Source organism: Hypanus sabinus, chromosome 29, assembly GCF_030144855.1.
Source record: "Hypanus sabinus isolate sHypSab1 chromosome 29, sHypSab1.hap1, whole genome shotgun sequence".
Taxonomy (NCBI): Eukaryota; Metazoa; Chordata; class Chondrichthyes; order Myliobatiformes; family Dasyatidae; genus Hypanus; species Hypanus sabinus.
In genome coordinates this window covers 20,970,963-20,985,170 of record NC_082734.1, presented here as the reverse complement: position 1 = coordinate 20,985,170, position 14,208 = coordinate 20,970,963, and the positions used below count along the sequence as shown (strand labels likewise).

Genomic DNA, 14,208 nt, shown 5'->3' with positions numbered 1-14,208 from the left:
CTACTGTCTACTTTGTGCATGTCTGTCATAATTCTAAACATTTCTTTACATTCCAGGGAATATAGACCTAGCCAGGCTGACTCTCCCTGGAAATTCCAGTGCTCTAGTCCTGGCAAAACGCTTGTAAATCCTTTCTGCATTCCTTCCAGTTTCACCAGGTCTCTCCTATAATAGGGTGACCAAAACTGTACACAGCCTCACCAGAAACTTGTACAACGGTGGCATGACGTCCCATCTCCTGCCCTGACTGATGAAGACCTGCCTGTGATTATGTGTTTTCTGCCTCCATTTCAGTTCCCTCCTTTGCACCTGACCCCAGCCTCCGAACGTTCAAGGTGACTGTCGGGATTTGATCCCCATGCCAGGAAAGAAGTCTCCCTGGATTTCATTTGAGAACAGCTCTGGGCTGCCAGGTTCTTTCTGCCATGCCCAAGGCCCCTCTGCCCACTTCAGAGCCTCCTGGACCCCTGCACAGTGCTGTCAGTTTAAGTGACAGGCAGGACATCAGGACCCGCTGTCAGGAGAAAACCAGATGGGGGGGGATCCTGTCCAGGTCACCAGCACGGCCTCTCTGGTTGGAAGGGTTAATAACAGGACATGAATGTTCTAGCCACTTCTTTAACTTTTCAGGTTTGACCACTGAGAACTTCTCTGAAAGAAGAAGATGGAGTTTGCCAGCAGCCACTTCTATATTCGAAGTCCAGCTGACACAAATCAGGCCAAGCAGTCCGGTGGAGTTGGCCCCTCGGGGTCCCAGGGCAGTGAAGGGATTGGTAAGTGCCAGCCAGTTGTGTGGCATTTCAGAGGCTTCACACGCATCTCTATGATTACCACTGTTACCGTGGTAACTACAGCCACAATTCCTGTTGTGACTACAGCCACTGCTGTTATGATGGCTACAGCTGTTCCCGCAGTAACTTCAACTGTATTGTTCACTGCAGGGCAGGGACTTCCCATCTACGACGCCGTGGCGACCTGCGGCCCAGCCCCAGAAGGACAACAGCCGGTAACCTCTCCACACTATGACGAGGTGTACGAACCTTGCCCGCAGAATCCGCGGGCATGTGAAGGGGGTGTCAGGGGCGGGGACCCTATCTACCTCAACAGCATTTCGGTGCCTGTGGCCACTCCTTCCGCACCTACCTACGACAACAGATCGGGGCTCAGCCTGCACAACCAGGCAGAAGAACGCAGCAGAGTTGTTGAAAGTGGGAAGGCTTCAGACCCCCAAGCTGGGCAGCATTTCTCCAACCCACCACCAGTGCCTCCACCCAGACCTTCCCGACACAGGACAGCCCAAGGTGAGCTCCAGCACATAAACAGTGTTGTCGCTTCCTCATCCCAGCCGTTCCCTTGGTTACCAGGCCTCCCTCCCATCCTCTTCCTCTGGCCCTTCTCTGGGAGTGGTGAAAGGTCCTCACTCTGCCCCCACCCCGCCCCATACTATCTCTCCCCTCACCTCTGCCTTCCTTCACTGCCCTGAATGTCCTCTCCTTTCTCGTTCCTTGCTCCCTCTGGCTGGCTCCTGTGACGACCATGAAGACGTACCCCCACACACGCCGACGTCACCCCTGCAAGCAGGCAGTGGGAGGCCAACTCCTGTAACCTTCACAACCAGAAGGTAGGGATGCAAGAGTTGGGGAGATCCACTGTACCTGGAGTGCGAGTCACCAAAACAAGGTGTGCTTGCTCCGGAGGGAGTCATCCCTTGACAGCTTCCTGCGGCATGGAACTGCCGCTGAAGTTCTGTTGTGTATTTAAGTGCTATCTGAGTAATCTTGCAAATCTGTTGCTGATTAAGGATTTCTGTTCATTTAGTTAATTATGGGTTACATATAAAATACATTAATTGCATACATCATCACACTACCATGTGATATGTGCGCGCCTCACTGAAAGTAACACCCATATTTCAGACTACCGTGTCGTCTGTGAAGTAATTTAATGTTTTGAAGTTACAAAACGTAATAATTTCCATCTTGGCTTTCTGCCATTTAGGAAAGTCAAGTGTCATAGGGATTGTTCAGGATCAGAAAGGACCAAATACTCCTCCTAGTTCCTGGTCTACATAGAATTGGACTAACCGGCCAATGATATCATTCCCCCCACCCACCTTTAAATAGCATAGTGTTCATCTGAAATGTTCTCCACGGCTGCTGCCTGACTTGTTGCTTATTTTCAGAACTTCCTGTTTTAACAAACACACCTGGAAGCTTGTTAATTTCTTCCTTGTGAACCCCATTTTCCTTGACCTTGATAGAGACACAGAGGCCTTTCGGCTCCACCTGTCCTTGCCAGCCAAGTTATTCGTCTCAGCTAGTCCCATTTGGCTCTCAGTGATCTAAACCTTATTGTGGTTATTATTTGATAAATCTCTGTACACCTTCAGGTTCAATATCAATGCTAAGTTGCTGCTGCCTTACCCCAATGGTTGAAGGGTTCAATTTAATATCAGGGAACGTGTACAGTTTACAACCTGAAATCCTTACTCTTCACAGGCACCCACAAAACCAGAAGAAAGCCTCAAAGAATGGATGACAGAAAACGTTAGAACCCCTAAGCCCCACCTCCCCCCTCCCATGGGCAAGCAGCAGCAAAAGGATCAGTCCTCCCCCCTCCCATTTGCTCCAGCAAAGGCATCAACCCCCCCACCATGCAAGCAATAGGGACCATAATCTAGCATCCCACAATAACTGTTGTCCATCCCAACACTTCGACATCTCAGACAGACTGTCTCACGCACTAGAGAGCGAGGGAGAGATTGCCCCTGCAGAGGATGAGAGGGGAGGCTGACACCTTGCTGCTTCGATGTTACCGTCTGCAGAGTCGCTTGCCCGAGCCCCCCGAGTCAAAGACTTACAGACTGTGTGTGTGTGTGTGAGAGAGAGAGAGAGAGAGAGAGACATTCTTTCAACAGCAGCACACACTGCTGTCTCGAAGTTTCAATTCCCCACCCCCTCCCCCCGATGCTTCAGTCAGTGAGGAACTGGATGATCCACAGGGCTGCACTCTGAAGGTGCACGTCTTCCAGGCTCCAGGCCGCACCTGGAGATGTCGCATGCCAGGCCCCTTGCCGAGATCCGTGAAGAACGAACGTTTGAGTGCAGCTATAAATCACGGGCTCCGACAGGCATTTTCCTACAGGCGCCCATCCAATGGACTCCGTCAGCATTCCAGCGACTTGCTGTGTTCAGCCCGCAGACTGACTGTCTTGTAGTCTGGTATCAGCGAAGGCGGTCCCTCCATGTTGTTAGCAGCATAATTCAGTGTGTTCTGTACACTCTGTCAGCACGACACTATTACACCTCCAGAGGTTCTGGAGTTCAGAGTTCAATTCCAGCACCGACTGTGAGGAGTTTGTACGTTCTCCCCGTGAACCGTGAGTGTTTCCTCCGGGTGCTCCGGTTTCCAAAGACCTTCCAGTTAGTAGGTTAATGGGCCATTGTAAATTGTCCTGTGATTAGGCTAGTGTTAATATCAGTTGGTTACTGGGTGGTGTGGCTCGGTTGATCAGAAGGGCCAGTCTCATGCTGTATCTCCAAATTAAAATCAAATAAATCACCACTTCAATTCAATTCAATTCACCACAAATTTGAGATAGACGGGGTGGTGAAAAAGGTGTTTAACGCGCTGGCCTTGATCAGTCAGTTCACTGTGAGTCCTGATGAAGGGTCTCAGCCCAAAACATTTCCATAGGTCCTGCCTGCCCTGCTGAACACCCGAACAGACCATTCAGCCCACAGTGTTGTGCTGAACCAGCTCAAAAGCAAATCAATAACTATCAAACATTAATCCCTCCTACCTACACAATGTCCATATCCTCTCTTCATTACGTCCATGTGCCCATCCAAACGTCTCTTAAAAGCCTCTAATGTATTTGCCTCTACCCCCATACAAGGCATCCACCACTCTCTGAGTAAAAAATTTACTCCTCAATCCCCGTTGAACCTACCCCCTCTCACCTTCAATGCACGCCCTCTGCTATTAGACATTTCAACCCTGGGAAACGATATTCTCTGCCCACTCTCTCTATGCCTCTCATATCCTGCTGTCCTTAACTGGGCTCTTAAAAAATAGGGATGGGCAATTAAAAAAAATAAAAAAATAAACCTGCACACTTATGGGGGGGCATTTTATCATGGCCAATTAACCCACTGACCTGCGCCTCATTGGGAAACCAAAAGCACTCTGGGGTGGGGGGGGGATCCAGATGGTCGTAGGGAGAGCATGGAAACTCCACGCGGACAGCACCCGAGTGCAGGATCGAACTGTGGTCTCTAGACCAGCACAACCCCTTTCACCACTACGCTGCTCCAGCTGTAGCAGGACTGTTAGAAGGAGCTTTGCCCGCTCTGCGATAGTCCTTATGGGAAGGTAGATGGCGTGGATCAGGACTTTGGACTGGGAGTGGAAGCATTACATCAGGGAGAGATCTAAAACAAACAGGAAAGGAGAGGCTAGCAGGTAGACAGCTTCAGATACCAGAGGTGGAGGGAAACATGACTGAAATGAGAAATGTGAGCCAAATACTAGTGCAAGAGAGTGAGAGAGTAACAGAGCGAACAGCACCGATCAAACAATATAGACTTAGGCCCTTCAGTTCAATCATGGTTTCCTCCCAGTTAGACCCAATTTCTTGTATTTGGGCATATAATATGCCTCTAAACCCTGCTCCTCCACATACCATACCTGCTTCAACCATTTCCTCTGGCAGCTCATTCCACATACTCACTATCCCCCACGTGAGGTGTTTGTCTCTCAGGTTCCTTTAAAACCTTTCTCCTCTCACCCTAAATCTAGTTTTGGACTCCCCGACCCTAGGGAAAAGATTTTTACCATCTACCTTGCCTAAAACTCTCATAATTTCAAACACTTCTGCAAGGTCACCCCTTATTCTCCTGTGTTTCAAGGAATAAAGACTTATTCTGGTCAACCTCTGCCCCGTAACTCAGCACGCTGAATCCTCATAAACTTTCCTGGCAGTCTCTCCAGTTTGACCGCATGTTTACTACAACTCCAGCGACTTGGACAATGACACCACAAGGCCCCAACGCCTGCACATCAAAACGCATGTAAAAGTTTTAGAAGTCAGGACCAAGCGAAACACGCGAGGCGTTTAAAGAAGCCAGAGAAGAACTAAAGGAGGAAATCAGAAAGCCAGGAGGGGCCATGAAAAGCCTTTGGGAAATTGAATTGAAGTAAATCCCCAAGACATGTTGTACACACATCAAGAGTTAAAGGATTATTTGGGAGAGGATGGGGCCTCTCAAGGATAAAGGGACTAACAGTTGCTTGGAAGCAGAGAATGTGAGTGAGGCACTTAATGAGTACTTTGCTTCAGTATTTACCAAGGAAAAGGATATGGAGGATTAGGATTAGGAACCAGATGGATTTCTATGACAATTGAAAATTGAGATTTTTTAAATTGAATTTAAACTCACCATCTGCCCTGGTGGGATTCGAACTCATGTCCCCAGCGTATAAATGGGATTCTGGATTACTGATCCGGTGGTGATTACCACTCCACCAGATCTCCCCACTAGGTGAGGGGGTCGACAGGAGTAAAGTGGGCTCGGGTGGCTTAGTGTAAATGGGTGATGGACGAACAGCACGGACTCAGCGGGCCGAACAGCCTGTGACCCTGAATTCAGAAATTCAGTGTGAACTTCCTCAGAAAAACATTTTCCCGTGAAGCGTCTCGCTCAGTACAGTGGGGAGGGTCCAGCTTTTCCTCAGAGCGCAGCTCGCTCTCTGTAGCCACGGTCAGCATCCCTCCCTCATTATAATCATTTAACAATTGCTGTTCCTCTTGTATTTCAGAAGGGACCCATTTACTCAGCGTCAATTGGTTGATTGTAATTTTGAAGCTCAACAGAGTAAATGTGATCAGGACATAATCCCCTTCTCCTTCCTCCCAGAATCCCAGTCCATCTCCATTCCCAAGATTTCTGTGCTCAGGAACTCACACCGGGTCAGGCACCCTGGCCTCCTCACTGGCTGAGGGATGAGTTTCAATGCCCACACTATCCACCCCCTCCTCGCAGTCTGGCACCCAGAGTCGGGGGCCTGAGACCAGGGCCTCTTCCCAGAACAGCTCACCCTAGGGGTGGGAGGAGTGAACATGGAGGGGTTTGGGACTGGGGGTTGGGGGAGGTGAGGGGCACTTGGAGGGGAGTGGTGTGGAGGGGGAGAGGTGTGGGGTTGTGAGCTGGGGGATGGGTGGAGAGGGGTATGTGGGCTGGGAGTTGATGTGGCAGTTGTGTTAGTGTCCTGCGCGGGCGAGACTGACTCCCTTCCTCACTGTGTTCCAGATGTACCGCCACCCCTCCCGCCCAGGCCTCCCAACATGAAGAAGGCGGCCGAATACCTGCAGGTGCTGGAGCCGAGCCCGTGGACCGCCCCAGGAACCAGGCCCCCAGCGTCCGCGCCCCCTCTGCCGGATAGACGTGAGTCAGGGTGGAGTATGGCTGCTTGTTCGCTCAACGTTCCTTCATGCACTGGTGTTCAGGCACCTTGGGTGGACCTCAGCAGGCCAGCCAGCGTCTGTGGAAAAGACCATAGTCGACGTTTCGGGCCAAGACCCTTCAGCGGGACTTTGGGTGGTCAGTGAGGAAACTACGTTGCCTTGGTCCCAGACCTATCCTCCTAGAAGTAGAGACCACGACCCCTGCTCTTGGAAATGGCCGCTTGGTTCCAGGCACTGGGCATCGTAGCAATCGGGACAGCTCCCGGTACTCAGACTGGCTCCGCGAACCCTGGAGCAAGACAACCTCACCTTTACCAGTCCATGGGCCCTCCGAGCACAGGACAGTTTGGCCCTCCACCAACCTTCCCCCTCCTCTGGTCTCGCCTACCACTTGCCAGCTCATTCTTCTCCCCCCCCCCCCCCCACCCTTTTATTCTGACTTATTTTCCCTTCCTTTCCAGACCTGATGAAGGGCCTCAGCCTGGAACAACCCCTCCAGAGATGCTGCCTGATTTGCTGGGTTCCTCCGGCGTTTTGTATGTGCGGCTCTGGAAGAGGCCCTTCAGCCCATCGTGTCTGTGTGGACCGCGGCACACCACATTAAACTGGACCTATCCGCACTCGCCAGCTGTGAGATGGACAGCAGAGAGGTTGGGGAGGAGGGAGAGGGAGAACTTTACACTCCCGTGTGGAACAGGATAGTTCCCTGCACCCCCTGCACCCTCTCACTGACATTAAGGCTCTTCCAGCCCATGAACTGCCCTCTCACCTTCCCTTCTCTCTGAGCATTCACCCAATTGTCCTTGGAAAGCTCCCTCCAACCCACTTCTGCCACTCCTTGCAGTCACTTGCTGCAGACTACAATCTGTACCATGAAAGGAAAATCCTGCTCTTCCACTCTGTCTTTTGCTCCGTTCTCTGTCACTGGAAACACAATTTCCCCACCCCCTTACCTGCCACACCTACTCTCACTTCGGGCCACCTCCCCTGAACCACAGCTCATTGCCTTGCCAGGACAGACGTCGCCAAAGCCAAGGCACTCCGGTTAACTCCCTCTGCACCCTCTCCAGGATGGCAGTGCCCTTCCTGAAGTGTGGAGCCCAGCAAACCAATGATGGCCTTGGGGCCAATGATGGTCAATGCCCCTGGGATGGCAGCAGTGTTTCCAATGCCTGACCTGGTGCTTAACTAGACATTTGGTGATGGGTCTCGGCCCAAAACATCAACTGTGCTGCCTGGCCTGCTGAGTTCCTCCAGTATTTTGTGTGTGTTACCTAGTAATGTTTAGCATTATTTCCATACTTCAGTGTTTTAGAAAGTCCAGGACCTCTGGAGCTAATCTAACTGAAATCCACCTTGCCCTGAGCTCTCGGACTTCCAGCTTCTCTGGATCAGTACGGCCTCTCCTGACCCTCCCTCTCACCGTGTTAGCTTTCAGCATTGTGCGTCTGCCCACTTCACCTGCCAACGCCCGTAAATTCTGCTGCTATCAGCATCAGGTTTATTATCACTCTCTTGTACGGCGTGAAGCGGCTTGCTTTCTGGCAGCAGGACATACAACAATCATAAAGTTTAAAACAAATACGTGGTGCGCAAGGAAAGGAATAATGAGGCGGTGTTCGCGGTCTGTCCAGAAACCTAATGGTGGAGGGGAAGAAGCTGTTTCTAAAATGTTGAGTGTGCGTCTTCAGGCTCCTGTGCCTAATGGTGGTAATGAGAAGAGGGCATGCTGTGGACGGTGAGAGTCCGTAATGATGGATGCTACCTTCTTGACACACTGTCTCTTGAAAATGTCATTGGCAGTGGGGTGGGTTGTGCCCATGGTTGAGGAGACTGTCTATAACCCTCTGCCAGCTCTTGCAATCCTGTGCATTGGAGCCACCATATTGGCAAAGAAGCAACCAGTTGGAATGCTATCTATGGTATCTCTGTAGAAATCTGCGAGTCTTTGGTGACATCCCAAATGTCCTCAAGCTCCTGATGAAATAGCCACTAACCTGCCTACTTCATGACTGCATTGACATGCTAGGCTCAGGAGAGATCCTTACACCCAGGAACTTGAAGCTGCTCACCCTTTCCATTGCTGACTCGCCAGTAAGGACTGGGATGTGTCCTCTCGCCTCTGCCCTTCCAGACTTCACTAGTTAACAACGTTATCACAGATGATGTTCCATCACTCTTATCAGAGTGGGTGGTGATCTCAGCACAAGCTTTTGAGCAACTTTGGAGCTAGCTTATTATTGTCAAGTGTACCGAGGTATGTGTGAAGAACTCTTGCACACTATTCATACAGATCAATGCATTACACAGTGCTTTGAGCTTCTGCCCTCTATCCATTCCCTGCAGTAAATGACAAGCAAAGGTTACAACTGTTGGAAATAAGAAGGAGAAACAAACTGTTGAAACCCTCAGCAGGTCGGTCAGCATCCGCAGAGGGAGGAACATTGTTAAAAGTCTCTTCTGGTCATTGGAACAGTGACTCGGTTACTATCTCCACAAAAGCTGCCTTGGGTTTCGATGTATCCTGTGTTTAGTTTACCTATCGGCTGCATATTTGAACTCAATCTCCCACCCATACACCACTGGTCCCCTTCACTTCCTCACCTCCAATATCACCAACTATCTTCATGTTTATTCAATACCACCTGCGTAGCAATCTTGTGAGCCACAAACTCTCTGCTGCTTCATTTAAGAGCTGGGAGCTCCCAGTCAGATCAAATGCTAAATGATTTATTTGTTCTCCAGGATTCCTTTGCCTGGAGGCAGTGATCTAACTTTCCCTTGTGCTTTCCACAACAGTTCCGACTCCCAAAGCCCAGGAGTTAACAGAGAATACCAACGTGGTGCTGGTGAATTTGGGAAAACTGGTCGACATCAAGGATGGTAAGCTTTACTGATTCCACAGCTCCACAGGCGCTGCGGCGTTTAAGCAGAGGGTATGTGGGGGGTGGCTTGAGGGGACATTGTGGGAGGGGGTGTTTGAGGGGATGATGTGTGGGGGATTTGAGGGAACATTGTGTGGGGGGTTGAGAGGATGGTATGTTGGGAGGTTTGAGAGGATGGTGTGTGGGGGGGTTAAGGGAACGTTGTGTGGGGGTTTGAGAGAACATTGTGTGGGGGGTTTGAGGGAACATTGTGTGGGGGGTTGAGGGGACAGTACGTGGGGGAGAGTTTGAGGGGACAGTGTTTTGGTGGGTTGAGGGGACATTGGAGGGGTGTTTGAGGGGACATGTTAGGGGTTTGAGGGAACATTGTGTGGGGGGGTTGAGGGGACAGTATGTGGGGGAGAGTTTGAGGGGACAGTGTTTTGGTGGGTTGAGGGGACATTGGAGGGGTGTTTGAGGGAACATTGTGTGGGGGGTTTGAGGGGACGTGTTAGGGGGTTGAGGGAATATTCTGTGGGGGGTTTGAGGGGACAGTGTGTGGGGGAGAGTTTGAGGGGACAGTGTTTTGGGGGTTTGAGGGGACGGTGTGTGGGGGGGTTAAGGGGACGGTCTTGGGGGGGTTGAGGGGACACTGAGGGTATGGGGTTATATTGAGGCAGGCCATAGATCTACCTTTACCCTGTGTAAAGGTGACGGAGGTTGAGTGTGGACATGAGTTGTCACACCTCAGTCATGTTCTAATCTGGTGCCTTGGTCTGCAGTGAAGGGACAGCAGGGAACTCCAGCCTACTGCCAGAACTGCTCGGCAGCCACGTCCTCTTGCAGCAGCCTACAGGAGCACCATGCCACGGTGAGTAGTCTCTCATTGGCATGCCCAACATGCAGCTGTCAGCCCACTCCCCACGTGTTTCTGGTGAACTAACCCTCTCACGCACCCATCAGCACCCCATATCTCCACACTGCATCCCCGACCCCCACCACACACACACACACACACACACACACACACACACACACACACGTACTCGGGGTAACGCACAACGGACCATTAACCCACCAGCCCGCGTGTCCGTGGGACATTGGAGGAAACCGAAGTGGCCATCCTCAGGAGAACGTGCAAACTCCTCACAGACAGCCTCTGAGGACCAGGTCGTGCCTGGGTTTCTGGAGCCATGAGGCAGCAGCACCCCTGTGGGATTGATGGTGGGGGGAGGCAGAGGATATAGCTAGGCCCAGCACAGTGTCGGTGAATGCTGACAATGCTGGCTTCACATGCCAGCTCTGGCCACAGTGACAGTGATGTTGCTTCTTTGAGATGTCCCCAATGGTCGGGAGGGTTGCGCCCATACTGAAGCATGGTTGGATCTACGATTCTCTGCAGCCTTTTGCAACCCTTTTCATCGGACCTCCTATACCAGGCTGAGATGCAACTAGTCAGAATGCCTTCCACAGTGTTTCAGTAGAATTTTGCTGGAATCTTTGGTGACATACCAAATTTCCTCAAACTCCAAATGAAGTATAATCATTGGCAGGCCGTCTTCGTGATTTCATTGAGGTACTGGGCCCAGGACTGATCCTCTGAGATGCTTGACACCCAAGTGTTTGAAGCTGCTCAGCTTTTTCACCACTGACCCCTCAATGAGGGATGGTGTGTGCGCCCCGGCTTCCAGACTCCAGAGAAAACTGAGTTGTTTTCTTTGGCGTGTTGGCCGTGAAAGGACAACTGATAGACTTTTATAAGATTATGAGACATGTAAACAGAGGCAAAAGCTGCTTCTTTTACCCAGGATCAAAATGTATAATTTCCTAAAAACAAGTTTTTCAGTTGAGAGAGATAAATTTAAGGAAATGTTTGGGGCAGGTTTTTTTACATAGGGTAGTAGGTGCCTGGAATGCACTTTCCAGGGATGTTTTGTGGAGGTATATATGGTAGAGTTGTTTAAGAGGCTCTTAGATAGACATATGTATGTGCTGAGAATGGAGGAATATGGATTTTGCATAGGCATAAGGAATTAGGCATTTAACTACTACAGTAGATTCTGATTAATTGGGACACATCAGGACCAGTACACTTTTGACCCAATTAGCTGGTTTCATGGAAATAATTTTAAAATGTATAAAAAAAGACAAACCAAGTAACAAATTATGTATTTTAATGAAATACAGAAAAAATTAGAACATACCAAGAGTTTTCTAGACTACTATAAAACTATTTATTAGCTCCTAATAGTTATCAATAGAGGAATTCATCTAGTGTACAATGAACAAAGTCAACACAGCCACCAAGTGTTGATAGTGGACTGCCTTAGTACAAGGATTACATCTTCCAGATCTTCATTTTCATTGTAGCATTCAAGATAATTGTCGATACCTTCAAATTCTTCGTAGTTCCTAACTTGTTGAAGTAGTGAAATTGTTTCTTTTCCTCTCACGGCCTGTTTTGGCATCCCCAAGCCTGAATGCTTGAAGCTGCAGCGAGCAAAAGAATCTGAATTATCTTACTGCTAATTTCTCACCAACTATTGGTGACAAAAAAACAGTTTTCTTGAACGCAAACTCATGCAGCTGACTCTATTTAAAAACTGTCCACTCTAAGCTCGATGTAGCATCTAAGGGCTACGCAAGTGCGTGTGAGTGACACCGTTTAGAACCTGTTTGGCAACAGTCCTCTGCTCCAGTTAAGAGGTATAGTGTCCCAAGTAAACAAAGGGAATGCCAGTGAATTTCTGTAAGGGTTGTTCCAAATAAGCAGCTGCCCCAGTTAATCGATGGCCCAATTAACAGGAATTCACTGTATTTTACATACATGAGAAAATCTGTAGATGCTAGAAATCCAAAGCAACACACCCAAAATGCTGGAGGAATTCAGCAGGTCAGGGGGCATCTATGAAAAGGAATAAACTGTCGACGTTTTGAGCCGAGACTCTTCATCAGGACTGGGGGGGAGAAATGAGAAATCAGAGGAAGAAGGGGACGGAGGTGAGGAAAAAGTACAAGGTAGTAGGAGGTGGGTGAAACTGGAAGGGGGAAGTAACGAGATGGGAAGTTGATTGGTGAAAAAGATGAAGAGCTGGAGGAGGGGGAATCTGATGGGAGAGGGGAGAAGACCATGGAAGGAAACAAAGGGGAAGAATCAGAGGGGGTGATGAGCAGATAAGGAGATGAGGTGAGAGAGGGAAAAGGGAATGGTGAAGGGTCATAAGTTCGAGAAATTGACATTCATGCCATCAGGTTGGAAGCTACCCAGATGGAATATAAGGTGTTGCCTCTCCAACCTGAATCTTAATTAGTTTGACGCAATATTATGAACTGAAGGGTCTGTTCCTTTTCTATATTCAATGTCCTAAGCCTTGAGCACATCAAACAATTAAAACCAGAGTATCTGTGGGCCTAGGATAAATAAGTATGAAGAAGAGTTATTAAAACCGATCTGACAACCTGAGGACTGGGAACTGATGAGATGAAAGCAGATGGGGAGGTTGTAAAGCAAAGAGGCAGCACAGTCAGGGCGAACACTTGAATGCAACAGGGACTATGATGCTGGGAAATTAAAAAGGATAAGAAGTGATTGTGTGGAATTTGACACCACTGCAAAGAAACAGAGAGAGGGCCTTTTGGAGCAAGAGGTGTGCTTAACCCAACACTACACAACATTTTGTATGCTAAAGATCAAAGAAAAGTTCAGGACAATTCCATATTTTCAATGCAAACACAAGAAAATCTGCAGATGCTGGAAATTCGAACAACACACACAAAATGCTTGAGGAACACAGCAGGCCTGGCAGCGTCTATAGGGAGAAGCGCTGTCGACGTTTCGGGCCGAGACAAACTCCTTATAAAAAGCAGCGGGAATTGAACCCCGGTCGCCAGTGCTTTGAAGCAATGTGTTAACCAGTCTGCTACCATGCCACGTCCCCTTCCCCCCATTAAAAGCAAATTGAGGTTGATGAAGTGGATCGAGGGTAAAATTTCACCAGCTGTAGACCACAGTTGTGTGTACAATGAGGGGTGGTAACAGAGCTCAGAGTGAGAAAGCAGGTGGCAGCTGGAAGTCAATGGGAAGTATGGTAGTAAGGAGCTGATGGGAGTTCGGGAGCTAAAATGGAATTACGGACATGGGAAATCCTTTTCAAATTTGCAGAGTAAGAGAGAAGGAGTGAGACAGAGAAATTGCCATACAAAGAGGAAGCTGAGACTTGATGGGTCAACAGGCTGCCTTTCTATGCCGTAACATCAGATCTTTAGCCCAGGTTACGTCTGGGCAAAATACCGTGTTAGCTGGAGTTATAGACTGGAAAGGCCATGGGGCAGGAGAATTAGGGGTGATTGTTTACGCCTAGCATAGAGGACCAAAGTGCCCATACTGTTGCTTCTAGGGTTTAAATGGCTAACCTTGCTTTATTTGTCCCAGGCATTTTGGAAGTCACATACCTTCGGTATCAGCTAACATGGAGTCTTCCATTTGCCCTTAGATATGGAAATGTGAATTTTGCAACCATAGTAACGTCATGGATTATCGGTGTAGCAAAGACACGTGCAGCGATGACCAGCTGTACATTCACATCCCAAACCCAGTGATCTCCACGGCTGTCGATGACCCGGTGGTTGTTTTCTGTGTGGACATCTCTGGCAGTATGAGTGTGACGTTCGAGGTAAGGGGACTGTGACGAAGGGAGGCCTCTCCTCCTCCCGGTGCCGCAGGTTATTGACAAACCGCGTGTGGGTCATGCATTCGGAGGGTAACGCAGCATGTTCAGCCCAACTCATCCATGCAGCCCAAGTTGCCTAATTCCATGTGTCTTGTGTTTGTCCCATATCCTTCTGGGACCTTCTCTACCCATGAACCTGCCTAAATGT

At 49.3% G+C, this 14,208-nt stretch overlaps 1 protein-coding gene across 3 annotated transcripts in view; it reads left to right on the top strand.

The window, feature by feature from the left end:
* LOC132383106 (circularly permutated Ras protein 1-like) overlaps positions 1–14,208 on the top strand; it is a 65,223-nt gene that overhangs the window by 23,932 nt on the left and 27,083 nt on the right. For all 3 annotated transcript variants that reach the window (XM_059953906.1, XM_059953905.1, XM_059953904.1), the window contains exons 2-7: positions 631–773; positions 942–1,301; positions 6,312–6,446; positions 9,266–9,349; positions 10,113–10,201; positions 13,824–14,003. In XM_059953906.1, coding sequence (XP_059809889.1) covers positions 665–773; positions 942–1,301; positions 6,312–6,446; positions 9,266–9,349; positions 10,113–10,201; positions 13,824–14,003 — 957 coding nt within the window. In that variant the 5' untranslated portion in view covers positions 631–664. The remainder of the gene's footprint in view (positions 1–630; positions 774–941; positions 1,302–6,311; positions 6,447–9,265; positions 9,350–10,112; positions 10,202–13,823; positions 14,004–14,208) is intronic.